General features: G+C 48.4%; 1 protein-coding gene across 6 annotated transcripts in view; it reads right to left on the reverse strand.

Annotated features, from left to right (window-relative positions):
• Positions 1-19,047, reverse strand: part of Pax5 (paired box 5) — a 186,597-nt gene that overhangs the window by 66,821 nt on the left and 100,729 nt on the right. For 4 of the 6 annotated variants that reach the window (XM_039110570.2, XM_039110567.2, XM_039110563.2 and 1 more), the window contains 2 exons: positions 18,389-18,445; positions 12,763-12,892 (listed from right to left, as the gene is read on the reverse strand). In XM_039110570.2, the coding sequence (XP_038966498.1) occupies positions 12,763-12,892; positions 18,389-18,445 (187 nt within the window). The remainder of the gene's footprint in view (positions 1-12,762; positions 12,893-18,388; positions 18,446-19,047) is intronic. The other 2 variants (XM_039110568.2, NM_001109261.1) reach the window with 1 other exon arrangement.

Raw genomic sequence — 19,047 nt, forward strand, 5'->3', positions numbered from 1 at the left:
TGACTTCTTTCCGCTGGTGTTTTAGTCATGTAACAAGGTCCTATCTATCCTCATGCCTAGAGGGAACTGCGGCTTACACACAAACAGCCGGGAAACAGAGGCCACCCAATCCTGAGTTACCGAGCTGCAAGCCAAAGTCGGGTGACTGCTCTAGAGTCTCTATGGGCCCCATGCAGTGTGCTCAGCTCTCAGCCTGGCTGTGCCCCAGGACACAGAAGGCTCTGCTCAGAGTCCTGTACAGGATGGCTGGGGCCTGCGGGTGGGGTGGGACGAAACCTATTCTGCTTCTAGATGAGGGGACACAGACACACTCCTGAACTTTTAGTAGGATAAAAATAATATTTCAAAGGATAAAGGGTCTGGAGACCCAAAGCACATGTGTGTGGCTTGCTTCAGAGACAGCCTGTTCAGTTTTTAAGAACTCAGTGTTAAACTCCTGGGGACTGGAGGGATAGCTGAGTGGTGGGAACATTGGCTGCTCTTCCAGAGGACACAGGTTCAATTCTCAGCACTCACATGTTGGCTCACAACTATCATAACCCCAGTTTCAGAGAATCAGATGCCCTCTTCTGGCCTCCATGGGCACCAGACATGCATGTGGTACACAGACATACACACAGGCAAAATACCTGCAGGGACAAAAACTATCAAACTGAAAAAAAATATTAAAGCTGCTCTCCCAGGGACCAATCTAAAGCAGTCTCCACTGTGGCTTCCCCATGCTTCTGACAACTTCACATCCTCACCTCACAGTACTAAGTCAGTGTGAAGGCAGTAACCAGACCCCACAGCCCTGGGCCAGCTAAGGATGACAAGATTGCCCACTGTCCTCTTGCCTCAATCACCGAGAGCCATCTATCCGGTGTTCCCTGAAGATATGGGCCATGACCACTGTCTTGCTGGAGAAAAATCCACAATGATTTGTCCACATCGTTAGCGAGGAGAGTTCTCCACTCACTGATGGGTTAGGGCCCCATAAAAGTATGAAGTAAAGAATTTAAAAAGCTAACATTACACAGAGTATAAAGGCAATTATAGGTAATCAGCCGTATGCATGTAATGTGGTGTGCGTTTAGAATGCATAGATAAGACTCTGGAAAGACACATAACCACACCAGTAACTCTGCTAACACCTGCATTCTAAAACGGGTCAGGAATGACGTGCAGGAACACGGTCACAAGCTGCCTTAGGCATATATGTCTCCGTCTCTGGAATTACCTTTACAATGAGCTTGGATTCTTTGTGGTTCAAAAAAAACTGTTTCTTGATACAGGGTCTCTCTGTGCTGCTCTGATTGTCCTGGGACTTGATATGTAGACCAGGCTGGCCTCGAACTCACAGAGATCTGCCTGCTCTGCACCCCAAGTGCCGGGATTGAGGTGTGCACTTTAATTAATGCCTGGCTTTAAAAACGAACTTTTAGCTGGCTGTGGTGGCTCACATCTTTAAGTCCAGCTCCCAGGAAGCAGAGGCAGGCGGATCTCTGAGTTCAAGGCCAGTCTGATTTACAGAGCAAGTTCCAGGGCAGCAGGGCTACACAGAAAAACACTGTCTTAAAAAGCCAAACAATAACAATAACAACAACAACAACAACAAACTAAACAAACAAAACCTCTGAACTTTTAAGAGATGGTGAGTAGAGCATGGGTGCACTGCCCTGGGCACTGCATGGGGTTCTAGCACTCAGTAGACAAAGGCAGAATTGCCTACTCTCTAATTTAAGGCCATCCTATTCTACATAGTAAGTTCTAGACTAGTTGGGGCTATATAACAAGACCTGTAGACAGACAGACAGACAGACAGACAGACAGACAGACAGACAGATGTGATGAAAGATTAAAGCAACCTCAAAAACAGAGAAACATGGCTTCCCTTACACACTGGCTCCCCGTGGAACCTTCCCTCAAATTCCTGGCGGAAGAGAAGCCACACTAACTCCCTGCTCTTCGCCCGTATGCACATCATGTCTCCCAGGATCCTGACTCTCTCTTTGCTCTCTTTTGCCTTGTACAGGTTTCCATGTTTGCATCCCTCCTCTGCCTGAGTGTGTGGACAGAAGGAAGCCCAGGACCCTCTTGTCCAATGCAAGCCAACACACAAGAAGAGTCCAGTCCTGATGGAAAGAGGAATGAATGAGTGTGTGCCTGAATGATACCTGGCAGAACCTCTACAAAGTAGTCAGGAGCTTCTTTCTGCCCTCCAGACAGTGGGAAGGGCTGGGCTCTCTCCGGCCAGGAGAGCCAGCTAATGAAATCACTATTTTAGGAGGATGGGTCACAGCAGGGTGGAATGGGAAGGTGGAGGCCCAGAGACCCGCTGGAAGGCTATTTGGAAAGGTCGGCTTCCAAGCTGCCTGCAAGTGTGAAAAATCTCTGAGTGCAATACCAGGAGGGCCATCCGGCTCCGTTTATTTTTATCCTACAGAATACAAGGTCAGAAACGAGTCGAGCACCTTCGGATGAAATTATTTTTCTTAATTGACACCACACTTTACACAAATATCAATTCATTTATTCAACAAATAGTTCTTGGGAACGCAGGGCCAGCCCGAGAGCACGGCACCCATTCTTCAATGTGCACGTTAATTATAGGGCTACGTGCGCTTCACTTGGGCTTCCAGCCATCCGACCTCTGGCCTCTCTGAGCCTCAGTGTGGTCTGACAAATACTAAGATTCCCAACTTCTGGGATGCTAGGAATCCAAGCACCGACTGCTGTGGGTATCCTTACTAATGTGGAGACAAATAGTTTGAATCCCATTGAATTTGCCCCAAATCATTCTGGAAGGCAAATCACCCCGAACCTCGGGGAGAGAGGAGCATTACCCATCCCAGGGGTTGAACTTTTGCATGCAGCAATCTAGTCTCCTCATTGGCTGGTTGGTAGTGTCCAGAAAGAGTTCACTGCTATTGCAAAGGTCTCCTGACAGGGGGAGGGCGCTCTGCAAGTTATTAAGGGAATGGAAAGAATGGAGCAGTGGAAGCAGGCAGGGCTGGAAACCCAATTGCTGGGGGTGGTGGGCAGCAAGCCCGGTGAACCTGAGAGCTAGGCGGGTAAGGGGCCACCTCTTCTCAAGTTCCTTATGTTGATCCTAGAGGAGCAAGCCCACCACGCCTTCAAGAGGGGTGTTTTCATCTCTAGATCAAACCCTCTGATTTTTAAAAGGCCACTTTTAAATTGTTTTGGTAGTTGCCAAGTAGACAACATTCAAAAGCTTAAGAATGTAAATGGAGGCTTGGAGGCCGTTCAGTGGCTCTTGCCATGTAACCTGAATTCAATCCCTGGAACCTTTGTTGAGGTGGAAGGCAAGAGCTCACGCCACAGATTGTTCTCTGTGCTTCCCATGAGTGCTCTGTGTGTGTGTGTGTGTGTGTGTGTGTGTGTGTGTGTGTGTGTGTGTGTGTGTGTGTATGTTAGAGCTCCTGGCATGATGAGACCACAGCGAGTTCATTCTGCGTCAACTGTAAACTTGCCCCTCACACACACCCTAACACTGGCACACCCAGTGAGGGAAGAGACTGTCCCCAGGGGTCCCGTGGAGTGACTTGCTATTGATATGACCTCTTCTTCCCAATACATGAGGTAACTTCAACAGCCCAGTGCTTTCCACAGGGAGCTGGTGGCCCAACCCTGCCTGGATCTCAGCTCACCCTATTGTGTCATAGCTTTTCTTGGCATTTCCCCCAGCACCTTTCAGCAGCCTGGGTACACAGACACTTCTCAGAGTCCTGCTCATTCATTATGACTCCACTCTGAGGGAAGAGGTATTTAGCTGTGTCTGATGAGCCTCCAGGAGTCTCATCAAAAGTGGGTCAAAGGAGGCGTTCCCTGTGGAAGGGTGAACGATCGGCTGTTCAGAGCTGCCTGGCGGCCGGCCAGAGGAAGCTTGAGTGGGAAGCGGAGAACGTCTGAGCACAGGACCTCCTTAGAAAAGCTGCAGTGCCACTCAGGATAAGGAGGTCCCCCCACCAGGGGCCTTGAACTGCCTCCCACCTCTGGACACTGCCCTACAGGCCCAAGTCCCTGGGTTCACTGACCAAAACCAGTAGAGAGTTTTTAGTGTTTCTCTGGAACTTGGGAGATGGCTCAGGTGGCAAGTGCTTGCTGCACAAGCTTGGGCACCCACGCTCACCCCCAATACCCATGTTTAGAAGGAGGATCGCGTTCATTCGTGATCCCTGTGCCACGAGGCAAAACAAACAGATCCCAGCACAGCTGAGTGGGGTGACCTCCAGGCACAGCTCCAAGTTCTAGCTCAAAAATAAGGTGGGGAAGGATCAAGAAAGATTCAACACTAACTTATGGGCCTCTACACTTACGAACACATGTGTGTCACATGTGTGCACATACGTACACACCCATGAGGACATACACTAACTTACTGCCTCTACACTTATGAACACACATGTGTCAGAATGCACATGTGTACACACCCAGGTGGACATACAATAACTTACTTCCTCTACACTTATGAACACACATGTGTCACATATGTGTGTACATGTGTACACACCCATGAGGACATACACTAACTTACTGCCTCTACACTTATGAACACACATGTGTCAGAATGCACATGTGTACACACCCAGGTGGACATACACGCATAGAGAATTACAACACGCACATACACAAAAACATCCCTGATTGCTCAGGCACCTGCCCCCACCACCCCTCGGCCAGATACCCTGACAGCAGATGTCCTGACCCTCTTTCTGTCAACTTACACAGGCAGGATAAGGACCCTTTGAGAGTCCCCAGAGGAGTCTGCCTCCCTACTCTCCACCCACGGAGAACTGGCACTGGGAGAGTCTCCACGGTATGTATACACGAAGGACAGAGTTAAAGACTCATTTGTTCAAGAACCAAGGTATGGATTAAGAAACATGGCTAGCACTACGCAGGGACCACTCACTCGATCCTCACAAAATGCAAAATACCAATACAGTTCCACCACCCAGAGCCCTTGCCCTGTGTGTAGTGGGTCATGCTGGGATCGTCAGCATTACAAACCAGAAATTAAAAACATAACAGAACCCAAACATCCAAGGCAGTCAGCAGAAGTGGCCATTCTCCCATTTCATAACTAGAAATACTGAGGCTTAAAGAAGACACAGAATTTGTCCCAAAAATAAGAGCAGGTAAGTGGCAAAGTCCAGACTTAACCCCACCCCTCTGTCTCCTGCCCCAGTGCTCATCCCCCTGTCCTCTAGCTTCTTCTCAGATCCAAAGGGCAGGAGTGTGCTTTCTTAGGGGCTATGTTTGGGGTACTGAGGCTCCAAACACTGAATGTAGCGGGCAGAGCTGTGGACTCTCTCGGCCTTAGTGGATCTCACCTGCTGTGCTACAGAATGGCCTCTGTGGGTTGGAGGGAGAAACGCCAGAGAAGCCTCAGGGCCCAGTGCCCGGCTGCTACCACAAAGAGCCTCCCACACTTGTTGGGCCAAAGAGACCCTCCTTGGTGTCCTGACATTCCAATCTGCTGATGCAAAGCTGTGGTCCCCAGGGAAGAGACCACAAGGGCATATGTTGGCCTAACTCCTTTGTTCTGAAAGGCAAAAAGGTCAGGTGGGCTCAGCTGGGGACAAGACTGTCAGCTCTTTGACCAGTGGGGAGGCAGGCAGAAGCTGGGAGCCTAGCACTGCCTCACCTGCCACCCTCTCTTATAGGCAAACCCGGTAGCTGCCCCATCAGCAGGCCCGTGGCCCAAGGACACACCTGCAGATAATTAGTCCCAATCAGGACAGGCCCAAACTGCTGACAGTGCAGGGACCTGCGGCCATGTCACCAAATTTGCAAATGGTGAGCGGTTTCTGAAGCGTGGCCCTGGTGGGCAGAGCAGGGTTTAGCTTAATATTTAATGCAGCATATAAACGGTGCAGAGAAACTCTCTAACGAGACTTTTCTTGGGCTGCCCGGTGTGTGAGAGCAAGGAGAGGGTAGCTCAGGGACCCCTCCTCCATTTTTTGTGGCCCGGAAAGAGGGACCAAAGTGGCTGTCAGATACCCCCTCTCCACTGCCCAAAACTTCTAAGCTTCCCCAGGCAGCTACTAACACAGGCTGAAGTAAATGAGGAGACTGAGCCCAACAGTGAACGCTTTGGGGTTTTCAATGATGAGGGCCATTGCTGACTGACAGACAAACAGACCAAATTTCTTTTTCCTTGGCTATTGCCACAAAACATTCAAGTAGGTGAAATCTGTTTATAGTCATTTGGAACTGAACTTCATTTTAACTTAAATGTGAACCTGTGGTCTCCCCGTCTCCACTCACATCGACTTTTCTAGGACCCCAGCTACTGCGTTTCACTTGGAGCTGTGCCAAGAGTTCCTCAACCTGCTGGTACACCATAATGTCAGGATGAGCCTACATGAGTCCCCCGTCCACAGCCCTTCATACACGTGTTCTGTGCATGGAGAAAGTCCTGGATCACCTCTCTGCCCTGCATTGTGGACTTTCAGAATATATATACCCAGCAAATGCACATCGTCGCCTCATAGTTCAGGCATTGTATTGTTTTGATTTAGTGTAAGAATAGATGTGAATTCAGGCATGGTGGTTTGGTTGGTAATGGCCCCCATGGGCTCACACGTTTGAATGTTGGTGGAACTGTTTGGGAAGGATTGGGGGTGTGGCCTTGGAAGAGGTGTGCCGCCAGGGGTGACATTGAGGTTTCAAAAGCCCATGTCATTCCCAACTTCTGTTTCTCTGCCTCAGGCTTGTGGGCCAGGATGTGAGCTCTCAGCTACTGCTTCAGTGCCCTGTCTACCTCCCTGCCTGCCTGTTTCAGGCTCCCCACCATGAAGCTCATGGAATTATGAACTCCGTTGAAAACTTCTTTAATACGTTGCCTTGGTCATGATGTCTTATTATAACCGAGACAGCAGGTTACATTCTCTGTAAACAGGCATCAAGAATGTAAGTGGTGTGTATGTGCCCAAACACTGGCTAACCCAAAGACTCTGGAGGGGACAAAATGGAAAACCCACTGTAATAGCACAGGAATTCAGTAACCCATAAGGAGGAGGAATAAGGGGTGCAGAGGCCTCCCAGTAAACGTTCATGCACACGCATCTGCCTTACAGGGTACGTGCGTGCATGCGACTGTCTACTGTGTTAGTTCAATGGCGGTGGGCCAACTAATGACAATATAGTTTTCTAACTGTGTTATGCTTTATACTTTTAAAAATACTGCATTAAATTTTTATAAGTGTGATCATATTTTGTTCTTCTAAAATTTTTTTAACCAAATATATGTCTTGTCTGACATTCATGTTAGTACTCCTTAAAAAAAAAACAAAGATTTTTTTTTTATCACTTGTGTATGTGTGTATGCCTGTTTGTCTCTATGTGTACCGTGTTCATGCAGGTGCATTTGTAGGCCAGAAGAGGATCCTGGAGTTACAGGCAGCTGTGAGCTGTGGTTCTGGAACCGAGTCTTCCGCAAGAATAGCAAGTGCTCTTACCTACAGAACCATCTCTCCAATCCTAGCTCTGTGTGTGAGCATGTGTGTGAGCATGTGTGTGAGCATGTGTGTGAGCATGTGTGTGAGCATGTGTGTGAGCATGTGTGTGAACTGTGTGTGCATGTGTATGTATGTGTGTATGAGTGGTGTGTGTGTGTGTGTGTGTGTGTGTGTGTGTGTGTGTGTGTGTCCACAGAGGCCAGGAAAAAACTATGGGTTTCCTGTACTGCAGTCTCAGTGTCAGGAGGTTGTGAGCCACTGGTCTGAGTGCTGAGAACAGAAGCCAGACCTTCTGAGAGGACAGCAAGCACTCTTAACCGCTGAGCCATACCCTCTCTCCAGCCTTTTGACTATCATGGTAGCATTGTATTGCCTGTGAGAAAGCACCCTAACTAGCTTAGCTGGTTTCCATGTAGGGTCTGCCCTGGTTCTGTTTGTTTGCAAATGACAGGCAAAGTCATCACTGCAGGCCTGTAGAGTAAGCTCCCTAACATGTACACAGAACTTCTGAGTCAGTGGGTAAACTCCAATGTATTTAAAGCCTTGAAAGACATTGCCAAGTTTTCCTCCAAAGGGAATCACATAAATTTATATTCCAATAGCAATTCATGAAAATATTGTTCCTGTGCCGTTTCCAACACCAAGCCTTAATATAGAACCCATGGTCTCAGACCCAGCGTCTCACGGTTGTTTTAATTTGCAGCTTTGTGGTAACAAGGGGGAGGGGTACATCTCCCCATACACCCTTGAGGTACTGCAGTTTTCCCAATAAACTCCCTGTAATTGCCTAGTTTTCCTACAGACCATTTTTCTTATTAAGTTTTAAAATACCTATTTTATTATTTCTAGTTGTGTGTGTCTGCGCAGGGTGTGCATACACAAGTGAAGTGCCTGCAGAGGTCAGAAGTGTCAGATTTGGAGTTGGAGTTACAGATGGTTGTAAGCCGCCTGTTGTGGGTGCTAGGAACCAAACTCAGGTCTTCTGCAAGAGTATGCTCTTAACGTTTTATTTGTTTTTAAAGTCCTTTATATAGGAGCTGGAGAGATGGCTCAACAGTTAAGGGCACTCGTTGCTTTTACAGACAGCCCAGATCTGGCTCCCAGAACCCAGGTCAGGCAGTTCACAATAACCTGTAACTTCAGTTCCAGGAGGTCTCACGCCCTCTTCTGGCCTCTTTGGGCACCTGCACACATGGTACAATACAGATAAGCAGGCACACACATACACATAAAAATAGTGCCTAGCAATATTTCGTGTGTACACAAAATCTCCTTATATATTAAACAAATTAATATTTACCATCTATGTTACACTCCCACCCTCGTTTTGCCTTTTGTCTTTGGATGTTTTTACATAGAAAAATATTTACATTTTAACATTTCTTTTCAATAATTTGTATTTGAAACATTTTAAAGGCCTTTTCTACTCTAGAATTAGAATTTTTCCTCTTTTTTTGTCCTGGTTTATTATGGCTTTATTTTTTAAAGTCTTGACTAAGTGGGAAATTGTTTTAAATGATTTGTTTTTAATGAGGTGTATTGTGATATTTTGATATAAATTACAATGCGTCATGACTAAATCTGGCTAATTAGCATATCTGCTACCTCACAACCCATTTGTTTCGATAGAGACAATGAAGCAGGGTCTGACCGCATATATCTGGATCTAATTCTACACTGTCCACCTTGGCCATGTGTCTGAAACCTCAGCTTCTACAATAGTTGTGGTTACCATAGACTTATCACATGCTTTTATTTTATTTAAAGTTTTATTACATTTAACTTGTGTGTGTGTGTGTGTGTGTGTGTGTGTGTGTGAGAGAGAGAGAGAGAGAGAGGGGGGGGGGTCAGGCTTGGCACAAACGCTTTATTGGACCGGCTGAGTCATCTTGCCCTTGGTCATATATTTTGGAATATCCTAGAAGCTTTGCTTAACTCTTTATTTTAGAACATCTCCAGCTATCCTTGAATATTTATCCAGCATTTAGCAGCATTTTGGTAATTTTTCTTAAAGTCTGTTGGTGTCTTACTTGGGATTGCTTTAAGGTAAGAGGTTACTTGGGGAGCAGACAGCCATCTTTCTGATAGTCTAGGAATAAACTCCGCCCCATTATTCTCTTGTGTCACTTACTGTGGGTCTAAGTTTATCCTCTGGTATTGTTATATTGTTGTTGAAGGTCTTGACCTTCCATTGTGCTGATTATTGTTGATTTATAAGAAAGCTAACGACTAGGCTGACAGAATATTCCTTCCGTTTTGAATGGCGTGTGTGTATGGGGGAGGTGTTTTGAAAGTGGGCCTTACTATGTAGACCAGGCTAGCCTCCCAATTCTCCGGCTCAGCCTCCTGCTCCGGGATCATGTGTGCACTGCCACAGCGAGCTCTAGAATGTGCCTGATGCTTCAGGACTAAGCACAGCCCTGTTGGTCAGGGTTGTTTTTCCTCCTTTCCTGTGTGTAATACAACTTTCAAACGAAGAAATCCAAATTGATCCCAGCTAATCTTTCCTCCAGGGTTTATCTGAAAACCCATCTGTGTGGCCCCATGCAGATCTTCACGCTCCTGTAGCACCCAGCTGGTCTTTCCAGCTGCAGCTCTGGATCTGGGAACAATGCACAATCCTTTCCACGCGTGACTTCTAATGTGAATGAGGTGGTCTTTGCTGTGGACCACGGAAGCCTATCTGGAGGGGTGGTTGCCAGTGAACCCCAATCTGTCACAACCTGTGGCACCACAACCCAAAAGGACCAGCTCTGCTAAGTTTCTGAGAAGTCAGAAAGCTAGGATTTTGTTTCGTTTCGTTTTGTTTTTAAGCATTGGCTCATGTTTTCTACAAGCCCCATGAAGTCCAGTTAGATTTACCTAAAGGCTAAGTTAGCCTTGGTTAGGGAGCCTGCTTCCCATTCCCACAGACAAGATTTAGCCTTGGTGTTCACTGAACTATTAATCACCTAAATGAGCAGGTGCCCAAACCCACTTCCTAAATCCTGCCCCAAACGTTCTCTCTACAGTGTTGTCTCCTCCCAGATCTCATTTGAGTATCACAAAGACTCTGGGAGATCAGAGACATCTCATGGGTGGAAGAGCATCCGAAGGCGAACAACAAGGATGTCTCAGGCCTGGACGGGCCCCTGGCTGTCTTCATGGTACAGTGACAGCACACAGGCCTTGTTGGAGTGTGGCACAGCCACTTGTTGCCTCAGGCAGCGTGTTCTGTCACTGTAAGGCTGTCTCTTCACTTATGCAATGGAGATGAAGCTAACAGTAGCCACCTCTCAGTGTCCCCTGAGCTGCCCAGCAGAGGGCCTGAGGCTCAGTGAAGGGACTGAGGCCATGAAGCTGAGTGGACCCAGGCTAGCTCCCCTTCCCTGCCTGTACCTCCTCAGTTGTCTGTGGGTCCCTGAGAACAAGGGCAAGGGTTCTAGAAAACTAAAGGTGGCTCTAACTCAGCCCTTACTCCAAAGAGTGGGCACATCTGAGCTTGGCTTCCGCACCTGTGTAATGGGAATACTGTCACTGAGGTCCCTCCCACACCAACCCCCATTAACCCTGCAGGGGGCCTCAGGAAACACCACTGGCTGGATTTTACTGTGAGCTTGAGCTCACTGTCTGGCACTCCTTTCTCACACCTCCTCCCTGAGTCTCAGAGGGCTGTAGGCTATGCCCCAACTTAGATGCATCAGGGACCAAGTCGCTCTTGCTTTGTCTGACCCTCACGTGGTACCCAGATCTACAGAGTTCAGTTGCTTTTATCCTGCGCCCAGTGCCAAGGGACCTCTGGGCCTCAGATCTTGCCTCATTCAAGCCTCCTCAGCAAACTCTAACACAAGCGAATTTCCTGGTTCTGCCTATACCTTCAGGTTGTGTCTGTCAGCCAACAGGGACACCTTGCCATCTCTGGCAGGATCCCAAGATCTAGTCTGAGTATAGCCCAGCGCCCCCAACTGTCTGCGCATTTCATATTCTGGAGACCCTCCTGCCTCCTGAGTGAGGCACCCTCCCAGAACTGGCTGCAGGGACAGCTCTAGGGCCAGAGAAGGGGATCTTCCTGCCATAGCAAGTCCTGTAGTGACCAGTGTGAGGAGATTCTGAGGAGTCACAACCGGCACACACATTTACTGGATGCGTATTTGATACAAGGCAAGAGCCCAAGTTCCTCATGTGTGGGAACCTGGTCATTCTCACAAGAGCCCTGTGCAACAGCCACCACCGCTGTTGCCAGCATAAGGATTAGAAAACCACAGCTGGGATTTTGACACAACTCACTGGAGGGTGCTTGACTGACCCACAACAGGTTGGAGCCCTGCAGCAAGTGGAGCCTTCCTGGGGATTGAACTCGGACCCAGCACATGCCGGGCAGTGCTGCTGAGCTGCCCCACCTGCCTGAGGTCCTGTACTCTTTTTTTTTTTTTAAATTTAAAGAAATGTTTTTAATATGAACAATATGTTTTAAGAGTGTTAGAGTCTATAATGACAAAGCAAACATAAGTTGACCTTACATCTTCTTCTATAAGTTGGAAGCATAGAGACAGAGACACTAGAAATGGTCCAGTCTTTTGAAACCCCAAAGCTTGCCACTATGACACATGTCCTTCAACAAAGCTACACTTCCTGTTACCCAAACTGTTACAACTTGGAACAAAGAATGAAACTATGAGGAAAAGTCATCATTCAAATGTCCCACTTTCCATTTTAATTTATAGGTTAATAACATGAAGCTTAGGTATAAATAAAAGACAGTAGGTATGTACAACTTAGAAGTCAGGTTAATACATGGGCTCAACGCATGGAGGTCCTGTACTCTTAATCTTTACACTGATGGTGCTAATGGAGGCGGCTACCAGGAAAGACAGCTGCTTGGCACACACACCCAGCGCTCCCCACCCTCTGCTTGGAAATCTGAAACACCAATGGTGAGTCCCTCTACTCCTGGAAGTTGATGCCAACTGACAGATTTTCCTGATTCAGGAGCCCTCGGAGCGCCAAGCTCCACCACAGTGACCCCCTCTGACAGTATGATCCGTCTTTTCTCTGTACTTATTTTCCTTTAGTTCCATCAAAACAGTGTGCAGCCATGTCACCTGATCTGCAAACTGTGTCCCTAGCAGTCTGTCACCTAACTCCATTAAAGCAGAAGCTAGGCATGTCCAAAAGCACCAAGAACAGCTTCCTAACTCACACACATGTTCTCATTCTCTCTCTCTCTCTCTCTCTCTCTCTCTCTCTCTCTCTCTCTCTCTCTCCCCTCCCCTCCCCATCCCCTACAAACCCCCAATCCCCACCTAGGTATGCTCACCTGTGACAATGGGGTAGGACTGCGGGCCTGGAACGCTGCTCCCGATGTCAGCGGGGGTGGGGCTTGTCAAGTTGGCTTTCATATCATCCAGGCTTCCAGCCAGTGAAGCCATGGCTGAATACTCTGTGGTCTGAAAGAGGAAGCGGACATCTCAGCATGGAGCTCAGAGGCACCCTGATCAGATGCAAGGCCGTGACCTGTCCACAGAGGTTCTGGGAGAGCCGGGCTGTAAGGGCAGATGCAGCTCAATGGAGCAGCACATGTTCCCAGAACCGACCACTGTTCCCGGGTGGGAAAGGGGCAGGAGCCCACACAACACCACAAGAGGCCAAATCGAACGTGCGGATTCCCCGGCTCAGCCCCAGAGGCCACAGAGGGCATCAGGCAAGCAAGGCAGAACGAAGAGTCTACTTGCCAATGGCAGGGGACAGTATGTTTTCTAGAGTGGGGACTCTCAGACCCCTGAAACACGTGTTCGAAAAGAATTGGAGGGATCACCCAATCCAGACTCATTTCGAAGATGGACAAATTAGTGTTAAAAGGGAGGAGGGTTGTGTCCACAGTAGACCAGGCAGAATCCCAATCCAGGGGCTGGGTGACCACAAGTTCCCAGTCCCGATTCAGTACATGGAGGAGACTGAGTCACAGTTTGACGAGTGATTTTTGGATTCTGGAAGCGTATGATCACCTGTGCGCTGAATATTCCCTGGATAGATGTCAGATTTATCAAACCCAGGACAGTGCATGCGCTGGGCACTGAGTCATGTCCCTTTCTTTAAGCCTGCGCACAATGAGTCATTTCCTTGACATTGAAGCCATTGCAGAATGACCTCCAGGGAAGGCAGAAACGATACCAGCCTAGACCTTTGGAAAGACTACATTCTCAGAACGAACAGCATCTCTGCCTCCCTCCCAAACCGTACTGCCAACAGTTCAGCCAAAGAATTTGGCTGTGGGCACCAAGGTTTGCTGGGAACTTCTTAGGAGCCTGCCTCTGCCAAAGGAGGTCACATCCCTGTCTATTCAAGATGATAGAGTTGGCAAGCAGGAAGAGTAGGCAGAGAGTCTGTGACTTGGGAGCTCCCCGTGCACTTGGGAAAATGATGGCTGCTATTTCTGAGGCACCACTTGGCAGGGTCGGCAGGCAGAGCAGGACTTATGTCTCCTGAAAAAAAAATTGGTCACCAAGAAAGACTTTCCAGAGAAGGAAGCACTGAAGTGGCACAGGAAGATAACGTAGGCCTGCTACTGTCCTCACCATGGCAGGGCACCTTGTGGAAGCCTCACTATAGGCCTCATTCTCTCTCTCTCAGGAGGCCATGCCTGGGCCTGGGGAGTTTGGGCGGGACCTGGAGCTGACTGTATTAGGTGTCTTTGCCTTCTGCATTTAGGCCTCTAATCCACCAGAGATTGATTTTTGTGTCTGGCGTAAAGATCTAATTTCCTCCTTCTCCCCATTTCTGAATGGATAACCAGTTGCCCCTTGCTGGTTATTAAGAGCCCATCTCTCTCTGCTGATTTGTACATATCCTTACCCATACATCAAGGTTCCATATGTGCACAGATGGTTTTCCAGCCCGGGTTCTGTTTCATTGGCCTATTTATCTATCCCTGTGCCAATAGCACACCATGTTAATTACTGCAGCTCTCCAGAGCCCCCTTGCACAGGTACATCCGGCCCCAGCCTGCCTTGTCCCTTGGAGTTCTCGGGCCTGCTATGGGCCTAGGGATTCTTGGCTACATGCTTTGGGATCAGACTCTTCTGGAAGACGATTGATAACCCATGGGGTTCTGACCAAGCTGTCCTCACAACACCTCAGGACACCTGGGCCTGCAGTCTCCCTCGGCTCCACTGGGCTCTCCAGTCTGCCCCAGAAGTACTTTCTGATTTTCAGAGAAGAACGCTATGTGTCAGGCTGTGACTTCCTATCTCGGCCTCAAGCTCTGCCCGTGAAGGGAACTATGGTATTCCGTTTCTCAATGCAAAGGCTTGAGACTTCCACTCCAGAAGGTATGAGGTGTGCTTGAAGCTGAAGTCACACAGCACCAGGGCACCCCAGCCAGGATGCAAGCACGGGCCATCTCATCTCACCATCTTGACGGTTACCCTGATGATTCTCTATGGGGCCCAACCCACAGCAACCAATGAAACCAAACAATTGGTTCCAACTATTGAAAGTTGAGGGGTTTTGGTTTGTCTTCTTTTAGTTGGTTCTTGTTGCTATCTTAGGGCTATTCGTTTTGAGACAGGGTTACACGTAGCCTAGGCTAGCCTTAATAGCCTAGGCTAACCTTAAACTTACTATGTATCTGAAAATGACCTTGAACTTCTGATCCTCCTATGTTCACCTCCCCAGGGCTGGATAATGAGCATGGATCATAACATTCAATTTCCTGCCGTGCCGGGGATTGAACTCAAAGCTTCATGCATGCCAAGCAGGCACTCCACCGGCTGAGCCACATCCCCAGCTCATTGGTAATGGAAATTAGAAGGAACAGAACAGAGGCCAAGGGTTTCCCACCTAGAAAAGCTAAGCCCTGTCTGTTTATATATCAGCAGGTAGAGAGGAAATATATTCCTTGCTCTGAGTTAGAAACAGCAGCATTTGAAGAGCAAGTCTGCATTCTGTGCAGCAGGGGCTGTTGGAAAAGGTCACTCTCTAGATTTCCTCCCAGAAGGACCCAGCATGTTCTATCCTCCACTTAGGTAAGAATGCATCTGAGATCGAAGCTCACCAAAGGCAGCCATGCCTCTTGGAGGGTCTCTTTCGAAGTGGTTCCTTCTAGGGTTTTCTGAATGCCCAGACATGAATTCTAGTTCCTCTTTCTGTGTCTCCCTAGTGGGGGCCCAAGCACAGTAAGTAGACATTTATTTAACCTGTGCTAGGCCCTGTTGTATGCATGCAGGTGTGTGAGACCAAAGATATGCTCTACAAGCTCCCAGAGAAATATGTATAGCCCCCAGGAAGTGCATCCAATATGGAGACAAGCACAGAGCCATTTGTTCTCACAGGCTGTGGTATGGTCAGGAAGAGTTTCTTCAGGCAAGCTGAGTAGGCTCCATCCCTCAAGCTGGGATGGCTGAGGAGATCTGAGAGGCAAAGGGAACGAGGGAGTCAGACCAGAATGGGGCACTAGCTGAGGCTGTAGGCACGAAGGTAGACCAGTTGGACCGTGATGGACCTCTTCTGGGATACAAAGATAGACAAGAAGCATAAGTTTCTCTGGGCCCTCAGCATTGCAGACAAGACTCAGAATACCCCTCATGCCTACCCCTGGCCCCAGCCTCCAGAACTCTATTTGCAGACATGGCTGGCAGCTGAATCTGTGAAGGAAAATTTAGGTTTCCCTCTAGGAGACAGAGCCAATGTCAGGAAGTATGGCTGATGGAGACTTCCTGTCTCTCTTGTAGAAACCAAGATTTGATTTTGTTCGGTGTCAGACAAAGCGTATGGAATCGCTTCAACCGTTGGGTTTGCAAGACTAGGTGTGGGGCTAAGGCCTGGCACGCCAGTGTCTAAAACACCACTGGCTTCTGGAAGGCAAAGAGAAAGAGCCTCGCTAAAGAGCCCAGGCTTGTGGGCAATGGTTTTCATACCCTCATCACCACCTGGCCTCTGTTGTTGGTAGGATTGCACAATTTTGTCCAACAGGAGCAGGGCACTGTCTTTTATGTGGATGTTCAATAGCTCCCCGGGTGGCCCATCTCAGTAAGTAAAGAGCTCCTATATTGTCCATAAGGCCTAGCTCAAAAATGACTTCTTGGTGAAGCCATTCCTGACTCCATACCCTACCAAAGAAATCATCACCCCTCCTATGCCCCTCCCTATGTGCCTTCCTGTATCCCACTCTGTCACGGCACCTCTGTCTATAGCAGCTGTTTGTCTCTCTACTTTCAGAATATAGGATCTCCTTCCAGACCCCCAAAATGCTTACTGAATGAATGAATGAATGAATGGTCCTTCAACATGATAAAAACTACGAATCTCAGAAATTTACCAGAGGTCAGGAATGACAGCGTATGCCTCTAATTCTTGTGCCCAGGGGTATCTAGGGCAGGGGTATCCAGAGTTCCAAGCCAGCCTGGGCTACCCAGTGAGATCCTATCCCCAAAAGTAATTAACTAAACAAAATAATTAACTAAAAGTTTTAAAACAGCAGTTCCAAGGGATGTGGAAGCATGGGTGGCCTTCTCCCACCTACAATCCTCATCAAGTCAGCTGACAAGAAAGCTAAGGCCATGCCCAGTGCCAGCTAAAACCCCTGAGGAGATCCATTTATTAAAGGCAATAAAAGAAAGCAGTCATAGAAAAGGGTTTTTTTTTGTTTTTGGGTTTTTTGTTTGTTTGTTTGTTGGTTGGTTGGTTTTTTGTTGTTGTTGTTTTGTTTTGTTTTGTTTTGTTTTTGCCTTTAACCTCTGGAGACAATGTCTCTCCGAATATTCAAATTCCTTGCTCATTTCTCTTATGATACACTGGGAAAGAAAGGTGGTTTCCCACAACCAGTTGTAAATTTCCCTCTGATTCAACACCTAGAACATTAGAAACTGTCGTGTATCCCCCTTTTCTTTGGCTGGCAGGAAGTCTCAACCAGCACAACCACAACACGGCTGGGCCCTAGTACCTCGGTCTTCCCTTTTCTTTACACAGCGTTTGAACTCTTTCACACCGACTCAGGACTGAGAGAGATGGGCTCATGTAAAAGGAGACAGAGTAGGGAAGATGAGCAAGGGAGGAGAGAGAGCCTGCTGCCTCCTTCCTGGGAGCAAAGTCTGTCTTCTCCCATTTCCTACTGTTATGTGTGAAGTCGCATGCTAGCCAGTGGGGTGTGGAGGGCACACACCAGTCACACTGTGTGTTGATGTATCTACGGCCCTGGGCGTATCACCCCATTCCGGTCACCCCCAGTCCCCGACAGTTACAGACCCCAGCTGTGTTCTCCATTTTTCTCTTCCTCTGAACCCTTCAAAGTCTGTCTGAAGCTGTCATGTCAGGCTCCTGCTCCCTCCCCGGAGAGCCGCCGCTGCTGTTCTCAACCATGACCCAGAAAGAAACAGTAACTGAGGTCAGGGGTTCACAGACTTCCCAGTCCCATACAAACAGCTGGGACAAAACTCTGTCTGCTGGCAGCCACAGGCTCCCCCAAGACCCCAAAGGTCATGATCACCAGCCTGGACCCAGTACCCTCCTTGACAGTGGGCTCCACTTCATGGATGGCCTCGCTCTCTTGAATGCCAAAGTTACAGAGATGCAAAGAACCACCTTGTCTGATGTGGAAGCTCTGAGGAACAGAGGTAAGTCTTCATTTTTATCTGTCATTCGAAATCTCTGCCCAATGGTGACAGAAACAGAGCTAGGAGTGGGCACGTGGCACTGTTGTTCCAGCTCAGTCTCCCATGAGCCAGGTCCAGAGGGAAAGGTCCATGCAAGTGAGACTGAGTGAAACGGATTTCCATTCTAGACCCTTTCTGCCTGCCTGCAGGAAGCTCATGAAGATCTGATGGATGGGAGAGGGGAAGCAACTTGGAGACTAAGCCCTGAGAGGTTGGGGATTCCTAGCATCAGACTCCGAGGCACGCGCCCCTAGAGAGTGTGCACGGATGTCATTTGGGTCCCTATGAGATTACCTGGAAAAGGACTGCCTGGGGCTGCGCCAAGTATTGTCTCATCAGCACCGGGCACCACTGCCATAGCATGGAGGAGAGAAGAAACAGACACGTGAGACGGGGGGCAGAGAAGTAGGGCTCAGCATGAGGGCTTCAGGGCTGTGACTCAGCCAGCTCTGGTGGTGGTGGGGACTTCCCTGCTACCTTCTGGGGTCCTCTGGGAGCCTCATCAGAGATCGGACACCCATTCCCATCCTGAAGGACCAGATGCCTGCTCACCTCCACCCCTACCCAGAGGAGGCCAGAAAAGGAGAGGAGAGGCCTCAGGGTCTGGCCTAAAGACTGACACTGGGGAAGTAAGGGTTCTTCCCCAAGAACACCCCCATGGCTTCTAGAGATTTCCCTCTGGGGGCTTCCACTGTATGATCTCTAATTCCTCTCCAGTACTGAGAACCCTTTACTGTTATTATTGGTCCACAAGATAAAATGTCATTTCCATCTTCTCGAAATGAAGTCCAAGGTGAGAAAAAAAGAGACAAGGGGGCTGCCAGGTTGAAGGGGACTCAGAGACGGGTCAATCAGTTCAATATGTACACGGATCGAGGCAAAGAGTAAAGTCTGTAACTGTAAACAAATCACGATGTATTATAAAGGGATACGTGTGCTGGAAAGTATCGTGG

The sequence above is a fragment of the Rattus norvegicus genome, chromosome 5 (genome assembly GCF_036323735.1).
Source record: "Rattus norvegicus strain BN/NHsdMcwi chromosome 5, GRCr8, whole genome shotgun sequence".
Classification (NCBI taxonomy): Eukaryota; Metazoa; Chordata; class Mammalia; order Rodentia; family Muridae; genus Rattus; species Rattus norvegicus.